General features: G+C 44.1%; 1 protein-coding gene across 1 annotated transcript in view; it reads right to left on the bottom strand.

Annotated features, from left to right (window-relative positions):
• Positions 1-20,669, bottom strand: part of gria3a (glutamate receptor, ionotropic, AMPA 3a) — a gene marked incomplete at its 5' end in the record, with an annotated part of 134,654 nt that overhangs the window by 95,850 nt on the left and 18,135 nt on the right. Inside the window, one exon of the mRNA XM_080014180.1 lies at positions 20,330-20,569. Coding sequence (XP_079870306.1) covers positions 20,330-20,569 — 240 coding nt within the window. The remainder of the gene's footprint in view (positions 1-20,329; positions 20,570-20,669) is intronic.

Genomic DNA, 20,669 nt, shown 5'->3' with positions numbered 1-20,669 from the left:
ACCTCTCATACAACTTGTCGTATGCCTTTTCCTTTGCCACTTCTCTCTTAGCCTTGCGCCGCATCAGCTTGGATTCCTGTCTACTTTCTTCATCTCTCTGACAATCCCATTCTTCTTCGCCAACCTCTTCTGCTCTATGCCCTCCTGTACTTCCTCATTCCACCACCAAGAGTCCTTGTCTTCCTTCCTCTTCCCGCATGATACACGAGTACCTTCTTGGCTGTCTCCCTCACAACTTCAGCAGCTGTTTACCAGTCATTTCGTAACCGTTCATTCCCACCTATAGCCTGCCTTACCTCTTCCCTAAATTGCCTGCAACACTCCTCCTTTTTCAACTTCCACCATTTTATCTTTGGCTCTTTGTGGTGGATGGGGTGGCTTGAGGAGCCACACCCGATGCTCATTGGTTGGGCTAACGAGCATTGGGTTTAAAAATTCCATCCACACACTCATTCATGATGGGAGCCCTTTGTCATGACACGTTCCATCTGCTCCTGGCTAATTCCACCTAGCCTCATCTCTACAACTCTAAACTGGTGTTATCAACCCCCGTCGTCTGTGTCTCTGTGCAGGAGGTCCCTGAAAACACTACTTGGGTGGCGTATGGTGGCGAATCTACCACACTGGCACCTGAGCAGGGTCTCTCCGGCACGGGGAACGGACACAGAGGGGCTGCCCGAAAACGCCCTGGAGCCACCAGTGGTTCGATGGGTGGACCAGCACCAACCCTCTCCCAACTGGCAGTAGCAGCACCTAGGGGGTCTGGCGGAGCACCAGGGGAGAAGCAGCACAGCAACCACCACAGGTTACCGCTGGCAGCTAGCTTCTCCCCCCAGCAGCCACCCCAAGGACTATCCAGCAGCCCAGCAGCAAGTCAACCATGCTGCTCCGGGGAACTCAGGTCCTCTGGAAGGGGACCTGTTAATTTTTTTTGGACATTTGTTTGTATGACGTATGGGACCCCTGTTTCAGAGTCCGGTGTTTTATTTATTTAAGATATAGGAACCCTGGGTCAGAGTCTGTATTTTTCAGGTATAGTAACCCTGTGTCAGAGTCTGTTTCGAACATTGTTTTTCATCTTTCTTTCTCTGCTTGGTGGGGGGGGCGGGGTAGGTTTTGGCCAGGAATTATTCCTGGCCTCAGTTTGGTGTTGGGGGTATGTGGTGGGGTGGCTTGAGCAGCCACACCTGATGCTTGTTGGTTGGGCTAACGAGCATTGGGTTTAAAAACCCCATCCACACACTCATTCAGGATGGGAGCCCTTTGTCATGACATGTTCCATCTGCTCCTGGCTAATTCCACCTAGTCTCATCTCTACAATAAACTGGTGTATGTAACCCCCCTGTCATCTGTGTCTCTGTGCTGGAGGTCCCTGGAAACGCCACTTGGGTGGCGTATGGTGGCGAATCTGCCACACTCTTCTTTCACTCTCTTCCTCTTAGCCTCCAGAGTCATCCTACAGACCACCATCCAATGCTGCCTAGCAACACACTCCCCTACCTTTGCAGTCACGATCTCTTTCAGATTGCACCTCCTGCATAAGATGTATTCCACCTGTGTGCACCTACCTCCACACTTGTATGTCACCCTGTGTTCCTCCCTCTTCTTGAAATACATATTCACAACAGCCAATTCCATCCTTTTGGCGAAATCCACCATCTGTCCTTCCACATTCCTCTCCTTGACACCATACCTACCCATCACCTTCTCGTCACCTATGTTTCTGATCCCTTTGCCAACATGCCCATTGAGATCTGCTTCAACGACCACTCTCTCTCCCTTGGGGACGCTCTCCACCACGACATCCAACGCACTAAAGAATTCTTCTTTCTCTTCCATCTCACACCCAACTTCTTTCATTATCACCACATTAATTTTCAGCTTCATGCTCATCACTCTGTCCGAAACTCTCGTCACCTCCAAAACACTCTTGACATATTCTTCCTTCAAGACTATCCCTACCCCATTTCTCCTGCCATCCACTCCATGGTAGAACAGTTTGTACCTGGCTCCGATACTCCTTGCCTTACTCCCCTTCCACCTGGTCTCTTGTACACATAGTACATCTATCTTCCTTCTCTCCATCATGTCAGCCAGCTCTCTCTCTTTACCCTTCATAGTGCCAACGTTCAAAGTTCCTACGCTCAACTCTACTCTCATACCCTTCGTCCTCTCCTGCTGTCTTCGGACATGCCTTTCCCCTCTCGTCTTCTTCGGCCGACAGTAGCACAATTTCCACTGGCACCCTGTTGGCTTACAGCACCAGTGGCGGTCGTTGTTAACCTGGGCCTCGACCGATCCGGTATGGAAATCAGATTTGTTGTACGCATGTTTGATTTGGCATGGCTTTTACGCCGGATGCCCTTCTTGGCGCAACCCTCTCTATTCATCCGGGCTTAGGACCCTTAATCTGACCAGTGCGACAGATCCAAGTCAGTGTTAGCAGCGCGTACTGGACTTCATTTTCCGCGATGATAGTCAGTCTCCAACAGCGACGCGCAGAACGACAGTGCTGCTGAATCTGAAATTACTCTGACTTGGAGAACATTTCAAACAGCGGATTTCAAACTTAATGTGACGATGAAACGGAATATTTTCAAGAACCACCGGAGGAGACCGACGATACACCCGCTGTTGTTACAATGGAAGAAGTTGATGACGTGATGAAGTCCACTGAGGTTGGCCCATTCAGCAATGTTAATTAGCCATGGGGCTTTGTTTGTCAACCAACCCCATTTGCATTCTGGGAGCTGGTTGAATGAACCTGGTATGGGAAAAGCGTTCGAGGTGATTATGTCAGAAACACGGTTTGCCACATTGTCATCTTGTCATTAACAGGTCATATTCAAATCATGCGAGAGAAAACAAAGCTGCCAAATGACCCTAAAGTACACGGTAGGTCACAAATGAGAACCGGGGCCAGATGGTCATGTTGGCCTAAGCAAGCACCCAAGAAAACCAGGACAACCATGATCACCAACAGCAGCAAAATGACCAACACGACACTCATGGTCGTGCACGGCGGTACAACCAGCGCGGACGTTGATGTCCCGGAGGCCTCAACGACGGCCCATGCTATTGCTGCGGCAAATTCGGCCATTGGTCCTGCGAATGTGGGTGCTTGCTTACATACATTACATTTTACATTTACATTACATTTAGTCATTTAGCAGACGCTTTTATCCAAAGCGACTTACAATTGTTCAAACGCCGATGGACGCAGCCATCAGGAGCAATTAGGGGCTAAGTGTCTTGCTCAAGGACACTACAGCATGCTAGCAGGAGGAGCCTGGGATCCAACCAGCAACCTTTAGATGACTAGACCACCAGCTTTACCGCCTGAGCTACCATCCACATACCACATTTGCATCTTGATTTTGCATTATGACATTACATGTTTCTAAGTTGAGTGCACGCTTCTTAGTTTGACATTGTTTTGTCATAATTGCTAGTATCTCATCAGTTTGTGTCTGTCATTAATTTCTTTATCTTACATGTTTACTTGTTGCTCCAGAGCAATCTTGCACGCACTGATGGAAGCCTGCAATCTTCTGATCCAAAATCATATGTGCCCTGTCGGTTCTCCACCTAATAATGGGTCTCAATGACTGAGAGGGTTAAGTAAGTACATAAGTACATACGAGCTTCTCCAGTAACCTGATCCGAGCGCTATTTAGTGGTGGACACCAATAGCACATTAAGTGGCTGTGGTTTCGAGAATTGCAGTGTTCTGTTGTGCTGTGTGTTAAAATGTGTGTTAAGTGTTTGATTCATGATTCATGATTCATGGTGTGTAAACTGAATCTGTGAGTATGAAGGTTTGTTGTATGGTCTACACCGCGGACCATCGGACCTCGGCCAGTCAACAGGGCCCATAGCGTGAGCAGAGCCATTTTTGAAAATCTGTATCAGTGCTGACTGTCTGGGACGTGGTAAGACTTTGCTATTTCTGTGTTTCCGCCTCGTGTGCACTGTGTTTTGTGTTGCAGCATTGTTGCTGAAATGAATATTGTTTGAGTGCTGTTGGGATAAAGACAACAGAGATATTGAATTGTGAGGGAAATAGAACAACACGGAAAAGTGGATCAGAAAAGGACTGTTGAAAGTCACGGAAGGAGATAGGAGCAAGTGAGCAGCTAGAGGGTTGGAGCATACTGAGAGAAGTTTCCGGAAGAAATTCCAACTGCATGTGCTTTGCTGATGACGTGTGAATGTGTGTGTGTCACTAACCCCATCCAGGATCCACAGCTAAGACACCACACAGCAAGATTATAGTTTAACATTGAGTTCCACCCACTCCAAGCTACATACATTTAGCATAGACAATAGCGCTAATTATTAACTGATACCCACACATGACCACAACAAACTCACCCTTGACAGAACTGAACCAAACGACTGAACCCGACTAAACCCAACTGACCCAACTGAACTACTGCTACTGCCAAAAGCTAAGTACTCGCACCCAGTGATTACACCCAGCAGAAACCATGAGCCCGCAAAGCACATGGCACCCATTTTAACGATTCTGCGGAGTCAGAGGCACCCTAGCATTCATACTAGCCATAACATTATTGATCGTACTCCAAATACTGTGGCATCAGGCTCAACCGATAGAAGATAATGGGGTCCTCAAATATCTATGACTTCACAATCAATCGATTGAACATGGTCAAACCACCATGCGTCTGGGACTACATGATACATGCTGGCACCCATGTCAAAACCCCTCTTCATTCTGAAAATAACACAATATGTAAGCACCCGCCAGGTCACTGGACAGCACCGCGCATTCAGTTATCCGAATTGAACGTCCTCGGCCAGCATGAGTGTTTTTCAGTCCACCTGATCTGGAAAATCCGTAGGGCAATTCCGGGACAACAGCTCCGTAGTGTATCAGATAACGCCCAACGACATGCCCATAGTGGAGGGTCGCTATTCTATTCTCGAGGTTCTGCTACAGCAGACCAGGCAGGTGCCTGATGTATTCTGCCTTTGCTGAGGTTGTAAGCTGCGTTCCTTGCCCGCCAATTGGTCAAACAGGTGGTGAAGAAGTCAGGGCCGAACACAACCAACGTTGGCAGCGCTTCTCTTCTAAGTCGCAACATTGCCGCGCTACTGGAGCTCCCCCTAGAGAAGCAGGGCTTCCCCCCTATCACAGCCGAGACCACGGCAGAGCTTCATGACTTCTACTCTGTCAGGTAAGTACTGGAGGTAAGTAAAGGTAAGTTTAATTTAGGAGGATTTAAATGTATATTTAATACAACACAGACAACAAATTCTACTATATAATGAGAGAACCCAGAATAGCGATTGTGGCGCCGCCCCTTGCGTCCGCCTGCGCGAGCACCTCATGTCGATTATGCACATCATTTTTAGTATTTTTAGAGCTTATTGTGCATAATCACTGGGTGTCATGACATTTCACTGCATATATGTATGACTGTATGTATATGTATGTGACAAATAATCTCTTGAACTTGAACTTGAACTTGGTCAGGCCTATGAGCCCGCATAGTGGTGGCACAGAAAATGTCTGTTATCACTACAGCTGACCTCGAACTGCTTACCAGCGTTCCTGCCTCTCCCTGTCATTTCAGCAGGTACTCGGCCGGTCGTTTTTCTGACACCCCTCGTATCTATGTTGACGCGATAGGAGTCCCAAGGGGGGGGGGGCTCCGACGAATACAAGGCCCAGAACCACATTTTTAATGGATTCACATACATAATATGTGACCCACCGCATACTTTAGGGTCAATTGGGCGGCTTTCGAGATTTTTTTTTTCCAGCTTCCAAACAAGGTGTCACTTGTGCAAATCAAGCAAATATTTTAAAGCTATCACTTGTTAATGACAAGGGTGCGGCAAACCATGTTTCTGAGATAATCACCTCCAAAGTTTTACCCACACCAGGTTCATTCATTCAGCTCCCAGAATGCAAATGGGGTTGGCGGACAAACAAAGCCTCATGGCTACTTAACATAATGCTGAATGGGCTAATTACGAACAGCTCAACAACACACAATTATTTTTGTTTTTCAAAAAGCTTTTATTTAACAGTAAGAATATACATGTTTTATAAAAGTGGAATTATTTTGGAGTTTAAAAGTACGGACAACACAACAAAATGTAGAGTCCATCAATATTATGAGTCTCAGAAAATCTGAAATCTGAAAAACTGTCACCAACCTCAATGGACTTCATCATGTCAACTTCTTCCATTGTAACAGCAGTGGGTGTATCGTCGGTCTCCTCCAGTGGTTCTTGAAAATATTCAGTTTCATCGTGACATCCACTGTAAGAAATGTTTCCAAGTCTGGAGTAATATCAGATTCAGCAGCGCTGTCGTTCTCCGCATCGCTGTCGGAGAACTGACTATCATCGCAGAAAATGAAGTCCAGTACGCACGCGCTGCTAACACTGACTTGGATCTATGGCAATGGTCAGATTAAGGTCCGAAATATGATTCAGAGCTTCCGCCATCTGCTTTGCGTAATCCATAACGATACGGAGAATAAAGTTTTCACAGAAAAGTGAGACCAAATCTCATTTTCCTCCAAGAAAGGTTTTTACAAGTTATTTGGCTGCTCCTGGCGATTCAAGAAATGCGTAAGATGTGGCTTTTGCTGTGGTGGGAGACATATGTCCCTGGTGCACAATAAACAAAATGTCGATTGGATTGATTCCCAAATAATACCGTCCCAGACGGAAAGTTCACGGTTGCCCTGTCCAAGCTTAAAACGCTGCGCAAAGAACTTAAGGACAATGCGGGCCACCGCCAGTGGGATATGGATTGGTTTTATGGTCTGGCAGGACAATGGGGCAGCATCATCACTAAATTCCTAATCATTCTTTGCATTGTCCTAAATGTCCTAATGATCATCGGGTGTTGTGTGGCTCTGCCGGCTCGAGGTTTAATTATGAAGTCTGTGGGGGTGCAACAAATGGCATTTTTGCGCAAACTGAATCTTCCTCTTTGCTTCCCTCCTTAGATATGCTCTAACCCCTGAGAGCTGGAAATGGAGATCAATGACTGGCTGTAGGCTACGGTCCAGGGTCCCCAACGAGGCAAGTCCACTCAAAGCATGGAGTTCCTCAAAGTTAGATGTAGAGGTGGTGAAGAACTCAACACTCCACCAGATGACCCTCGGACCCCACGCCCCTCCAGTCTGATCCCCTTCTGGCCCAGCCACTCTCCACCTTGTTAAATGGTCATATTTTTCCTTGGTTTCTCAATGGGTTTTACTGGACGTCAAGGGCTAGGTTTTTTCTGATAACCATATACAATGTGTTTTTTGTAGGCATACCATTTATTTCATGTGTAACGATCATTTATTTTATTGCGTTTGTTCCCGCATTATTCTTAGGATACATTTACATATACCTTTTGTTGTTGGATTGGTTTGAGGTTTCTTTTTGTCTTGTTTTTAGTTTTCAGTTTTGAGATTGGTTGTTGGTTTGTTTTCTGTTATGATGTGTTTTCAATCCTCATGAATTAACACATTCTGATTTCTTGTGCTCGTGTTTGTATATATTTTTGTTCCCTTTTTGATTATTATATGCTCAAAGGGGTGGAATGTTACAATATATTTGCTATAATACTGTATTATTGTGTGATCATATAATCAAACAGGGTTGTGTTACACCCTGCTGCACTTAGAAAACCAGCAAGAACCAGTTCTTGCACTATCGCTCGGCACAATAAACAACTCCCGTTAAAACCAGTTAAAACCAGTTCTAGTCACGCTATCGCTCGTGACATTATGACGTCATCACAAAATGACGATCCCTTCCCATATCATAATATGAACCATGACTATATAAGCTTATGTGTGTCCTGAAATAAACTGTTCGTTTCAGAGGTGCCATTCATCTTGGAGCTTGCCTCTGTGATGACCCTTGGCCAAGAACTCGCGTCTGTCTCATCTTTTGTTTAAATATTCAATAGCCCGTAATTTCACGGGAACAAGAACATGGATTTCTACGCTCATAAAAATATTCATACCTGTAGTGATAATGTGTTTGATGCTATGCTTCTGTCTAGCGTGTATAATACCTATCCTTTGTAAGATGATTACTAATATGATGGCGGGACAGTTTGGCTCCATACCACTAGATAATTGGAAACCACCTTATGATGATGACGGAGACATTGAGACATTGATATGTTGACATGTGAAGATGTTTATTTAATTATGTTTATCCTTACTTAGGGCAGGATGTGTTAGTCATTATGTAAACACAATGAATTTTGTTGTTGTTAGTTTTAAGTGATAACCATTGCTTATTCTGCATAGCATTATGTATTTTTGGAATCTCTCCATGTTCATTTATTCCATAATGTGATTCAGGAATTTCTTTTGTTTTCTAATTAGAATTGTAAAATGGCTTCACACAGGATTTTTCCCTCAGTGCAACTTGGGTTTTTTCCAAAGTGTATTGTCATAATATGTGACCCACCACAGCAAAACCCACTATCTCGCGCATTTCTAAAATTCCCAGGAGCAGCCAAATAAGTTGAAAAAATCTTTCTAGAAGTAAAGTTAGATATTTCCAGATTCAGTTTTTTTTTTATCTCAACGTATTTTCAAAACCCAGTTTGATTACATGGGGAAACAAAGTTCACTTAACGAGACACCGTTAAGTGAAGACCGTCCAGGTGAAGATCATTCCTCCATATTCCATGTGATGTGAAGTCACAATGTGAAACCGTTTGATAGAGTTCAACCTTAAAATCGTACCACTTTTACACACACACAAAGACATCACCGTGGAGGGGGAGTTTACCAACGTATACCAACGAGGAAGTCACGCTGCCATCACTTCCGTAAACAGGCTGAGGATCCAGTTTCACTTGTCTGTGAAAACTTTCATCTCCGTGTTGTTGTGGATTATGAGAAGCGGGTGGCGGAAGATCAAAATCATATCACAGACCTTAGTCTGACCCGTGCAAAAGGTCCAAGTCAGTTTAAGTAGCGCATACTGGACTTCATTTTCCGCGATGATAGTCAGTTCTCCGACAGCAACACCGACAGCGATGCTGAAACTGATACCGGCGTCATCTCGGACTTAGTGAACATTTCAAACAGCGAATTTCAACCTGAATGTGACGATGAATTTGAATATTTTCAAGAACCATCGGAGGAGACCGACGACACACCCGTTGTTGTTACAACCAGAGAAGTTGATAACATGATGAAGTCCGTTGAGGTTGGTGATGCAGATTATGAACAAGAAATAATGCACAAGATTCTCAAGTTTAGCCACAAATGCAGCCAGGGGCGAAAAGAAAAAGAAAAGAGGCCCCAAACAGGCTCTCAGAGTATAGCTGGGGTAGGGCTGGGGTTAGCCCACATAATAACTCCAACAACCTTGAAGACATTTGGCATACTCACATTAATATATCAAATGACACACCAAGGCTGATATACAGAGACTCACATTGTTGATAGACTCTACATTTTGTCGTGTTGTCCGCACTTTTAAGCTCCTAAATTATTCCACTTTTATAAAACATGTATTCTTACCGTTAAATAAAAGCCTTTTTAAAAACAAAAGATGTTGTGTGTCAATGACGCTGTTCAACATTCCCTCAAAACACAAGAACAATGCAGAGATTGCCTCATTCAGCAGGGTGTCAACTCCCCATTCAGCAGGTTGTCATGTGGCCATGTGGCTGTGTTGGTCCTCCAACCAGCTGGCTGAATGAAGCCAAGTGTGGGGGAAAACTTTGAAGGTGATTATCTCAGAATTACAGTTTGACACACCCTTGTCATTAACAAGTCATAGCTTGAGAAATAGTAGTTAAATGTGAGGAGAGAGTTTTGGCCAATTTGAGGTGGAGATGTCCTGAGATTCTGTCGGATTCGGGATGTTTTTTATTTTTTATCTTTTATATTTTTGTTTACGAGTTTTTATTAGATGTGTGTTTTCCAGTTGATTTCAACAAGATAGAATTCTTGTGATATCTCTGTAGTATAATTGTATTGTAATCAATTGATATGTCATTTTCTGATTTATTTTGCCTCAATTATGTGAAATGTTAGAATTTGTGCATTTTTCATTTGTATTGTTCCACTGGGAACAACAGGAGGGAGTGTGAGAGACAAATGCAGATGATCAATGTTCATGGACGATATAACTTCACAACCAAGTGATGTCTAAATGCTGAGGCATACACTCTTTATCAGGAAATCTTACATTCCTGCACATAATTGTCACAACTGTTTTAGACGTTATCTCTGTTTTTCTAGCTCGTAAAAGGACCATTCGTTTAAACACTCAATGTATGCTTTCCCGGCACCGATAGTGTTCAATGTTTTTCTTTGTAAAAACATGTTCTCAGCTGTTGTCTGTTGCCTGTTGTCTCAGCTGGCAACAGGCAATCACATGGCTATTCTCAGAGTGGGACACCTCTTATGTCTATAAAGACCTCTTCAAGTGAAGCAGGGGCAGACTGAACAGCATCACAGTTTAGAAGTGCATCTGTATCTTTCTCTTTATTCTGCAGAATAAATATCCATAATACTCTCAGTTTGTTTTCCTGTAGCGGGCAGATTAACCTCACGAACCACGTAGTGAAAATTCTTTAACAATGTTGATTTAATACCAGTGGAAACCAGCGTACATGTTACTAAATATTTCCATATATTGTCATAGCAGCAGCTAAAAGCAAGAAACTAGGGACTAAAGACTCTTAATTATGTTTACGTACTCATCTTTACTCAAAGCTTTTTGGGACAGCCTCGGTGCCAATAGTGTATGGCAAAGCCAACAGTCAGCAGCTTCTAGACCACACTGCCCCTGCATGCATGGATCTACATGGATAAATTTGCACTATTTTGGAGCCTGTGGTGGAGTGGAGTAAGCTCTCCAAAGTGGCGGCAATTTTATTCAGGAGAGCAGATAGATGCATTCAGAGGGCACTAATGCCCGGGCCCTTGAGTTTAATTGAACAGTTTTTCTAGTGATACCCATTTTCTTGGAGGAGACCACCCTACAGTACAAACATGCACACTTCCCAATAATCATTGATATCCACCATTTCAGACCCCATTCAAGACTGTAACTGAATTATCTACAAACTACTAGTTTTCCAGAATAGCCATATTAGACGTCTATTAAATAATTTATTAAATAATAATACTCCATGAAAAAAATAGCCCTCCATGATATAATAATTCTCTGCTTTATTTAGCCATTGAAGGGTTTTGAAATCTTGAACACTCAAAATTCACTTTTTGAGTATTTCATTTCATGAGCATCCCAGCAGCATCTCCCAGTGTTTCCCCTACGTTCCCTGTAATCCACAATCGCTGCAGAGGGAAGTGTGTAAGGGCCAATTGAATGATATGCGTCCATCTTCCATTGCACACACAGTGAAGCACTGGAGGAGCAGAGCTGCTGCCTGGTACAGCCCTGTCTCTCTCACCCACTCGATGTTAATAGCCCTTCATGGCTGGCTGCTGAGTGCAGCTATTTAGCACTGTACAATTAATCAAACGTTTCCTTGCACAGTCAAAAACCGACTGGTGGAAGAGCTATGTGTTCACACTCCGAATGCAAATGTTTCCCCGGCCCTGCATTCCCTTTTTGTCAGAGAGCTGCAAGGCAAAGATGAGAAAGCTGCAGTTTTGGTATGTAGCCAGCGTTGAGGTTGTAGCCTCTGAGGTTTGTTATATAGTATCACATCTTCAATTACAATAAATAATGTAAAAAAAAAATAACATCCAATATATAATTACTACACACACACACACACACACACACACACACACATATATATATATATATATATATATATATATATATATATATATATATATACACCAATATATACCAATATATACACCATCTTTGTCGCGGGCGGTGAGAATATTCCATTGCTGGCAGATCAACCTGTTCGTAGCCTGGGTCGCACCTACACAGCAGAGCTCTCTGACAGGCAGATGGGGGAGACGGTGAGGAAGCAGCTTGCAGATGGCCTGGCCAAGATCAATCAAAGCCAACTCCCCGGAAAGTACAAAGTATGGTGTTACCAGTTCATACTGTACCAAAGGGTGATGTGGCCACTGAAGATGAGCGAAATCCCCTCCTCAGTGGTAAGCAAGATGGACGGGCTGGCAAACTCGTACAACAGGAAGTGGCTGGGACTACCAAAATGCCTCTCAGACGTAGGCCTCTTTGGTAGGAACACGCTACAACTACCACTGCAATCCATCAGCGTGGGTTACAAGCAAGAGAAGGCCCGGCTGGTGCTGGAGCTGAGGGAATCCACTGACCAGCTGGTGAGAGCAGCGGGCACCCAGATAAGAACGGGAAGAAAGTGGAAAGCCCAAGAAGAGGTCGACATGGCGATCGGCAGGCTGAAGCACCGCGAGGTGGTCGGCAGAGTCCAGGAGGGTCGAGCAGGCCTTGGGAGGGGCAATACTCCCTTGTTCTGGTCAAAGGCTTCCAAAGAAGACCGAAGAGCCATGGTGGTGGCAGAAGTGGCAAGAACTGAGCAGGAACGCCTTAACATCAAAGCGGTGTCCCAGGGCCAGCAATGACGTTGTACGTCATGGGAAGGTCTCATAGACAAGTCCATGTCATGGTCTGACCTATGGAAGATTCCCCAAGCTAGGCTCAGCTTCCTGATCAGAGCAACATATGACACCTTGCCTTGTCCCCGAAACATCCACCAATATTTTGGTGCCGAAGAGACCTGTCCCCTTTGCAATACCATCAACGCAAGCCTCCAGCACATCCTGTCTGGCTGCACGACAGCGCTGTCCCAAGGCCGCTACAGGTGGCGACACGACCAAGTTCTGAAGAAGCTGGCAGAGGTGTCAGAGTCATGCAGAAAGGAGGCAAACAGCAGACCTTCCGCTCCAGGACGACATCCCATCCTGTTTGCGAGGGCAGGAGAGAGTGTCAGACCCTCCCGCCAGAGAGATACAGCAAGACTCCTCTCACCGGGAAGTGAGTGGACCATGAGGGTCGACCTGGGGAAGCAGCTCCAGTTCCCCAGGGAGATTGTGGAAACAGCCCTGCGGCCAGACCTCATCATGTGGTCAGAGGCTTGTAAGACAGTCCTCCTGGTGGAACTCACTGTACCATGGGAGGGTAGTATGGAGGCTGCTTATGAGCGGAGGCGCGCCAGGTACTCTGATCTGGCGGAAGAGTGCAGGGAGGCGGGCTGGAAAGCTGTTATCTGCCCTGTGGAAGTGGGGTGTAGGGGCTTCGTAGGTTCCTAAACTGCTCGTCTACTCCGGGATGTACAGGAGCGGGGCATCGGAAAGCCATGAAAGAGCTGGCAGAGGAGCCGGAGAAAGGCAGCTTCTGGCTGTGGCTAAGGAGGAAGCAGAAGGGTTGGGGGACAAACACCTAGGGCATCAGCAGGGGGTGGCAGGGATAGATTCCTGCCATCGCACCGCCACCGCGAGACGTACTGGGGTTAAAGGTGCGAAACGTTGATGAGTGGTGGCCCCAGCTGATGACCCGTTTAGGCCCACAGAGGTGTTCAGTGGGGTGTCACAGCACACCTGGTCAAAAGGCACTGGAGGAGGTGCGTCAGGCAGCAATGCCCAGCAGGAATACCAACACCTGTATCTTGAAAAAAAAAAAAAAAAAAAAAAAAAAAAAATATATATATATATATATATATATATATATATATATAGCAGGCAGCAATGCACAAGGTCCAGGTTAGTCGCGTTAGACACACAGTTTTCAGTTCCTGCTGTTGTCGTGGTTAATTGGTAACCCAACATGAATAGAACCTATTACATGTTATACTAAACCACCAATACTCTAAAAAAATGTATCAAAAAAACTTTTAAAAATGAATGCTATAAAACCAAAAGAGGGAACTTAAGTCTTCTACAAAAACAGGAGGACCAAAATGCAGCTGAAACAAAGAGAACGGGCCAAAGGTCATACACCCATATAAGGCATGAAGAATTCTGAGAACCACAGAAGTAACCTTCTCCAAAAAAATTGTAAACGCCTGGCAACAGGACTGTGAGCTGCGATTGGCTCGCCCCCACAAAAAATGTGATTGGCTATTTAGCTACCCCCAAAAAAGAGGAAAACCCTTGCAACAGCATTGAGTGGTTCACGGCGCTGAAAAGGGCAGAAAATGTAATGGGAGAAGGGTACTTTCGAATATAAAGAAGCCCAAAAGGTTCGGTCAGTAGGTTTCCCGGAGCCTACTCAATGTTTATTGCTGTATTTGACTCTCTGATATACTGTACAATAAACATTTTCGCATCAGACTTTGTAGGGTTCCAGTGTTTTTTCTTCCAAGTTTTTAGAAGCCAGAATAGACAGAAACGTCGTCCAGAGATCCAGATGTTTAATTGGCCCGGGCCTGGACCTCTTAGGTCACGACAATGTCTCTCATCTCCACACGACAGCGCCATGCGACAGCGCCACAACCTACACATATTTCTTGGGAGTATATATAATAAATTAGATGATGCTGTCACATTTTATACAATTTGATACAAAAATAAACTTTATAAGATATATATAAAATATAAGAATGGTAAAATTCTCACATTCACACAGGGGAAAGTATTAAAGATGTGTGCCTCAAGACAGGCAGTTAGAAAATAAACCTTCATTCCTTTTAAAGCCAAACCGTGGGGAGAAAGCATTGAAGCATTGAGTAGGACCCATGGTGATATCCTGCTTCAAGAAGTGCCATTTGGATCCGCATAATACTGCAGAGCTTCCAAATGCAGGGATGCATCTCTGATGCAATAGTGAAGAGGAGTCATTGTGATGCGAGGCGGGTTCCTAGTTTAAAAATAAAAGCTCACTGATTATTATCAGATGCTCTCAGATGCTATCAGATGCGTGCATTGAGGGGACGGACACCTTAGAATCTATGAATATATATTTTCTACTAAATTAAATATTCAACAATTCCCCTAGGGAGGAGGCCTCAATGTAAATATGCCTCTGGGCTAAAAGGCAGCAAACTGTACACTCAGGGGCGAATTCACAAAGAAATGTATTGCAGCCGTTAATAGCACCATCGATTGTGCATCAATTGCGTCCGCTATCTGCACCGTCTCAACGTTCGATTAACAAAAGATATTGCGCTTGATGATATGACGCAAAACGCACAAACATAAGGTTTTGCTGCCGAGTGCAATTTCCCGGATTTTACGTTGTATTTTTAGGTATGTGCAGTGACTATAAAACATTGAAATAGTATAAGTAAATCTATAAAAAAACATACTCTTCCCAAACAGTTCATTTATTACATGAATAAAATGTTGATATATATATCATGAGATATATTACATGAATAAAATTTGCATATATTTCAAGAACTACTTGAGAAATTCTAGTTCTCACTGAATGTTAATGTTGCAATGTAGAAATGATGACAGTTGATTTGATATATATTGCTCTACCACAAAGCTCAGGGCCGCTGCACCCAAAATGCCGCGGCCAGTGATGGGGACCAGTGATGTCCATGGTCCTATGAGGTTCAACGTCATCTGTGGTTCAATGCCAGTTTTGACCACTTTATCACTGTTCCCTTTAACTTTTAGCTGTTTTGCCATCTTCGGAGTTTAATAGGATTTATGGAACTGTTTTTGTCAACGTTTATAATGCCTTATTTGTACAATATATTATTCAAATTTTCCACAAGTTGCTTTTGGAGTGAATTTTGAAAACCACAGACTGCTATGCATTCAGCTTACTACAGATGCCGTGACAGTAATAATAATTCTAATAATAATGTCAAAATATTATTGATAGATCACTGGAAAGTCTGGGCTTGATATCCCTTATAAATGTACTTCAGTTGCACCAGTTCTCTGAAGACGATCACACAGCGGAGCCTTTTTTAGGTCTCGTGCAGTTACCACAGGGTCTCTACAGACGGTGATATTTTCACAGCCACTGCGTGTGGCTATAAGCGCCGGTGTTTGTGAATTGGGCGCTAGCTGCAATGAGGTTCATTTGCATAGAAAGGGGCAGATTTTGCACCAAATGTATGATGGTACCTACTTTAAATATGCGCAAACAGCACCGGCGCCCTGAGACGTTATTTGTGTGGCAGCGCAGCTAGTGTAGCGGTGCATTTCCCTGTTTGCGGGTGCTTTGTGAATTAGACGCTTGCTTTTTCTGTTATTTGCACCGGTTTAGTGGCCGTAAAAGCCACTTTGTGAATTCGCCCCACAGAGTTTTTAAAGTGGTTATCTGTAACATAATTTTGTTCAAATAAATCCCATATTTGACACTTTATTTAGATTGCACTTTATAAGAAACAGCCATTCAGTGTATTTGTGTTCCACGTTGTTGCATGTGCTCCTCTATAAGTTGTTTCTATGGTGGCAGGGTCTGCCTTTCCTGGCAAGAATGCAAAAATGGGACACGAAGTGAAAGGCGGTTCCAGTGAATTTGATAAACCAGCGCCGCTAGTTCTGGTCAACAACAACATACGGATGAAAAAAACAAATCAATCAATCATAAGAAGGAATATCTTGCAGAAAAGAAGGGGACTGTCTTACAACAGTAATCCGGACGTTGCATCAAGATATATACGTCCGTATCGTATATACGGCTGTATAATTTCATGGCTGAGGGGGGCAGACGCCATTTTGTTTGTAGTGTGGAAATATTTTGTATGGTGTAGGATGAGCCTCGCTGAGTGGCTCAAATACAAACCTCAGTACTCCGTGCTATTGTATTCTCTTGCAAAGGGATCAGAATCCATACACAAACAACTCCCAAGAGTCCTCCTGGCTGCTGGTTCTTATTTGTTGCTGACAGGTTCCCAGTTTATACAAACAACATAAGGCAAGAACAAAGAAAACCTGGTCTAGTCCCTGGGAGGAAAACTGTAACTGTACTTCCAGGAAAGCTTTTCCTCAAAGACAAACCGGCCCCTGACGGCCAAGCGGAGAGTACAGCCGTGGTAGAGAATACAACTCGGGAGGATTCAGAGAAGATTACTGGCTATTAAATATTTATACAATGTGTCTAGAGGGCTGTTGTTTAACCTAGCTGCCCATTGACCGGTTAGATCTGCATGTGAAATCTCTGTATGTGTGCTGCATATGCTTTTCTATACAGTTATCCAATCTCCATTGGAGATGTATTAAATTAACACTTGACTACGAATGTGGAGAAATGCATCCCAGACCATATTCTGAGGTGTTTTGTGAGAACTGGTATCCTCGAAGCATCTCAGGTGTGTTATAATCAGACTTTTAGGTATTTTAGTACAATTCGATTACAATCCCTCAGCCTGGGCGCATGTCAAAGCATGGGGGGAGATTTAGGCGAATGGTCAGTGGTGCAGAGCTTTGATGTGCGAGGAGTCGAAAGGGATTGGTAGCCAGAATGAATTGAGATAGTTATCCAGTCCCTCAGCAAACACAAGCTGAACCATGTGGGAATCCATCCTCAACGACATTGTTTACACTGTGACATGCTGTGGAAATAAGTAGCGCGTTACAGACGGTGTCATCCCAGCCCAGACACAACAGGTGAACACAGGCCACATACGTAGCTGGGCTCCAACTGGACACATCAGGAACCACATGTGGAAAGCTTTATTGTGCCCAGGAGAGGCAATAAATTCAGTAACTACTTTTTCAACAACCTCAATGGACTTTCGCTTCATCAGCTTCATGCAATTTTCCACAGAAACAGAGACACACAGGCCACACAACTCACACAGAAGCTAATGGAGATGAGGACTGGACCAATTTGAGAATAATAACCAGAGACCCTTAATGAGGTCAGGGAAAAAACCAACCAAGCAGAACACAATGACCGATGAAAGATTTTAGGACTTCAATTCGTCGTCTGTTGCAGTGGTAATAAACAGTTTTGGCGGACCAAGGTGGTGTGGTCAAGCCGCTGCTGCTGTCGGTGCAGGATCCCATCACGGGGCCTCTCAGCTGCTAGGGTTCGGGCGAATCAAGGGAGGAGCTCTGATTCGTCCGATCCCAAGCCAGGAAGTAATATAACCGCTGTTTCTCCACACAGTAGGGGATGGGTGCCTGCATGGCGGAGACGTACGGCAACCAGGCTCATGTGACTAAAGCTGTTGACTTTTCCCTAGTTTGCCAGCAATCATTTTAGTTTCCCCTTTTTTGGCCCATGTGACGCTGTTTTGTTTCTTCAATAAAAACACACCACACGCCGCTGTTTCTATATCCAACTGCCTCCCCTCTCTCATTCCCTGGCCCTGCGCCGAAACGAGACACCACAACAGTATACAGTATATACAGTATACTTTATTAATATTAATAATAATAATAATAATAATAACTTACATTTGTATAGCGCCTTTCAAAAAAACCAAGGAATCCTTTTTTTTTAGATAAGAAACAATTTTTTAATATTTTTTTATATTAATTTCACTTTATTGATCCCCGAAAGTGAAATTCAGGCGTTGCAGCAGCTAAATGGGGAAGCAGTACAGAGTAACAGTAGGATAATTTATTTAAGTAATAATACTAATAATAAATGGCTGAAGAATGTACAACATAATTATTTAAATGAAATTCAAGAGAATTTTATTTTTTATGAGAATTGTGCAAAGTAGCATCATGGAAATATAATAGCAATAACAGCAGCATGTCTGGCTGCTGTGAAATTAACAGCTCAGATCATTGATGGAGAACCAGCATTCTCCATCAATGGAGAGGGAATGGCTGAGCAATACGGTAGCAGATCAGGTGTCCCGCCTAGGATAGAGGGTCGCCAGCCTAGGCGTGGGAGTGGCCAAGCGCACTGCTAGCTTCTCATTTGCTACCACTGGCCTCTCATTTACCAGTACCCGCCTATCAGCAGCTGCTTTGACGCTCCCACTTGTGTATAATGAACTGCACTGAGTACTGGAGTGTGTTCAGTGCCTTTGAGATGGTCTCCTCCCACATCTGTGCTTCTCTAGAATCATTTCCCAGACTTGTTGTGTTAAATGCTCTTTTGTCTTCATTTCGGTTTTGTTTTGCATTAAATCTCAAGCATTCTGTTGGATCTCACAGAGAGAGGGGGTCATCTGCATGAATAAATTGAAAACTGGTGATCCACCAATTTCAACCAACCATTTTCCCAAGTTGGAAGAGTTGGTAAAGTAATGTATTGCACCTGGCCAAGTTGAACTTGTCATTAGCAAGGAAGATGTCAAACAAACAAAGACAAATGTTGTTTTGAATTTTAAGCAAATTGTTGATAAGTTTTGGATTTCTCCTTTTCATCAACATGACAAGCAATGTCCTAAAAAATCCTACTTAAACATCTTTGCATTTTTGAATGTGTGAAAAAAAAAGTGAAAACAGCTAAATACTTTTTCAAGTCACTGTTTACATGGAATTGAGCAATTGAGATGACAAAAGGCTGTCCTTGGAATGTCCAATGTAAAGTCAATGTAAAGCACAGAGAATCTCATCGCTGCCAGATTAATTTCAAATGAATTGAACACAACTATTATACATAATCATCAAAATGGGACGTATGGAACAAGGTGCACAGTTTATGTACCGTAGCAAAATTAAGACACTCCTCACAGCTGCTTCATGCACAACACACAAATGCTTGAAGCTCTGAAAACTTCAACAACAAACAAAAATGTATTTTAATTACATTTCTAATAATTTCCCATCATCATATGCCCATGTGGTTTTAAATGGTATGTGGTCTGCCTAAGCTCCACACTTCCTACAGACAACTCGTTGGTGTTTGACCTTAACGCCGTCTCTCCATGTGATGTTGAGACGGCATCGAGGCAATAAGATGTGCAGAAAGTGCACGCCGAACAACACTATGTTGTGCTCCGTTGATATAATCGAATTAGATAAATGATTAGCAGAGAGTGCAGAGGGTTACAGACGGCAGTTGCAGCTCCTCCGAGTCAAGCAACTGCACAGGATAAGCGGCACCTGTGCCTGACTCACACCACAGAAGCAAGAAGCCACTGACTGTCACTCAGAGCAGCATTCTCTCAAGGGTAGCAATTTAGGATCATTAGTCACATAGATTAAAAGGTATTAGGCTGCTTAGCAAGAGGATTGGGGTAGAGGAATTTCCATATTAACAGAATGTGATGATATACTGTAGTTAATGACATGAGCTGGCATGAAGCAGTGCTTGCCCCCCCCGACAACAGTTTCTGCTGGTCGGGAATTATATGGGAAATTACAGTTTACAGTGTGTGTGTGTGTGTGGGTGAGTGTATCCGGTGTGTGTGTGTGTGTGTGTGTGTGTGTGTGTGTGTGTGTGTGTGTGTGTGTGTGTGTGTGTGTGTGTGTGTGTGTGTGTGTGTGTGTGTGTGTGTGTGTGTGTGTGTGTGCGTGCGTGCGTGCGTTCTTACCTCTCTCGGTGTCATAGAGGTAGACAAACTTCTCCCACTTGTAGTGGTCCAAGAGACTGAGCACCGCTCCTCGCAAACCGGGCCTCATCTGGAGGACAAACTGCACATCAGCGTCAGTGGGGAAGCTAGGCGTGATGAAGGAGGTGTGCAGCGCCCCACAGAAAGAGGTCAGCGTATTCATGGACTTCTTGTCGTAGAAGCCGAAGATGGCATAAACTCCCCGGGAGAACTGGGAACAGACTGGCAGGACAGACAAGAGTGCAGGGGCAGGTCAGGGACAGGCGCAAGGCATCAAGTGATTTGCACGGGCGGGACACATTCCAGGATCAACATCCCTCAT

This window comes from Zeus faber, assembly GCF_960531495.2.
Source record: "Zeus faber genome assembly, chromosome: 14".
Classification (NCBI taxonomy): domain Eukaryota; kingdom Metazoa; phylum Chordata; class Actinopteri; order Zeiformes; family Zeidae; genus Zeus; species Zeus faber.
This window is presented reverse-complemented; position numbering and strand designations above follow the sequence as displayed.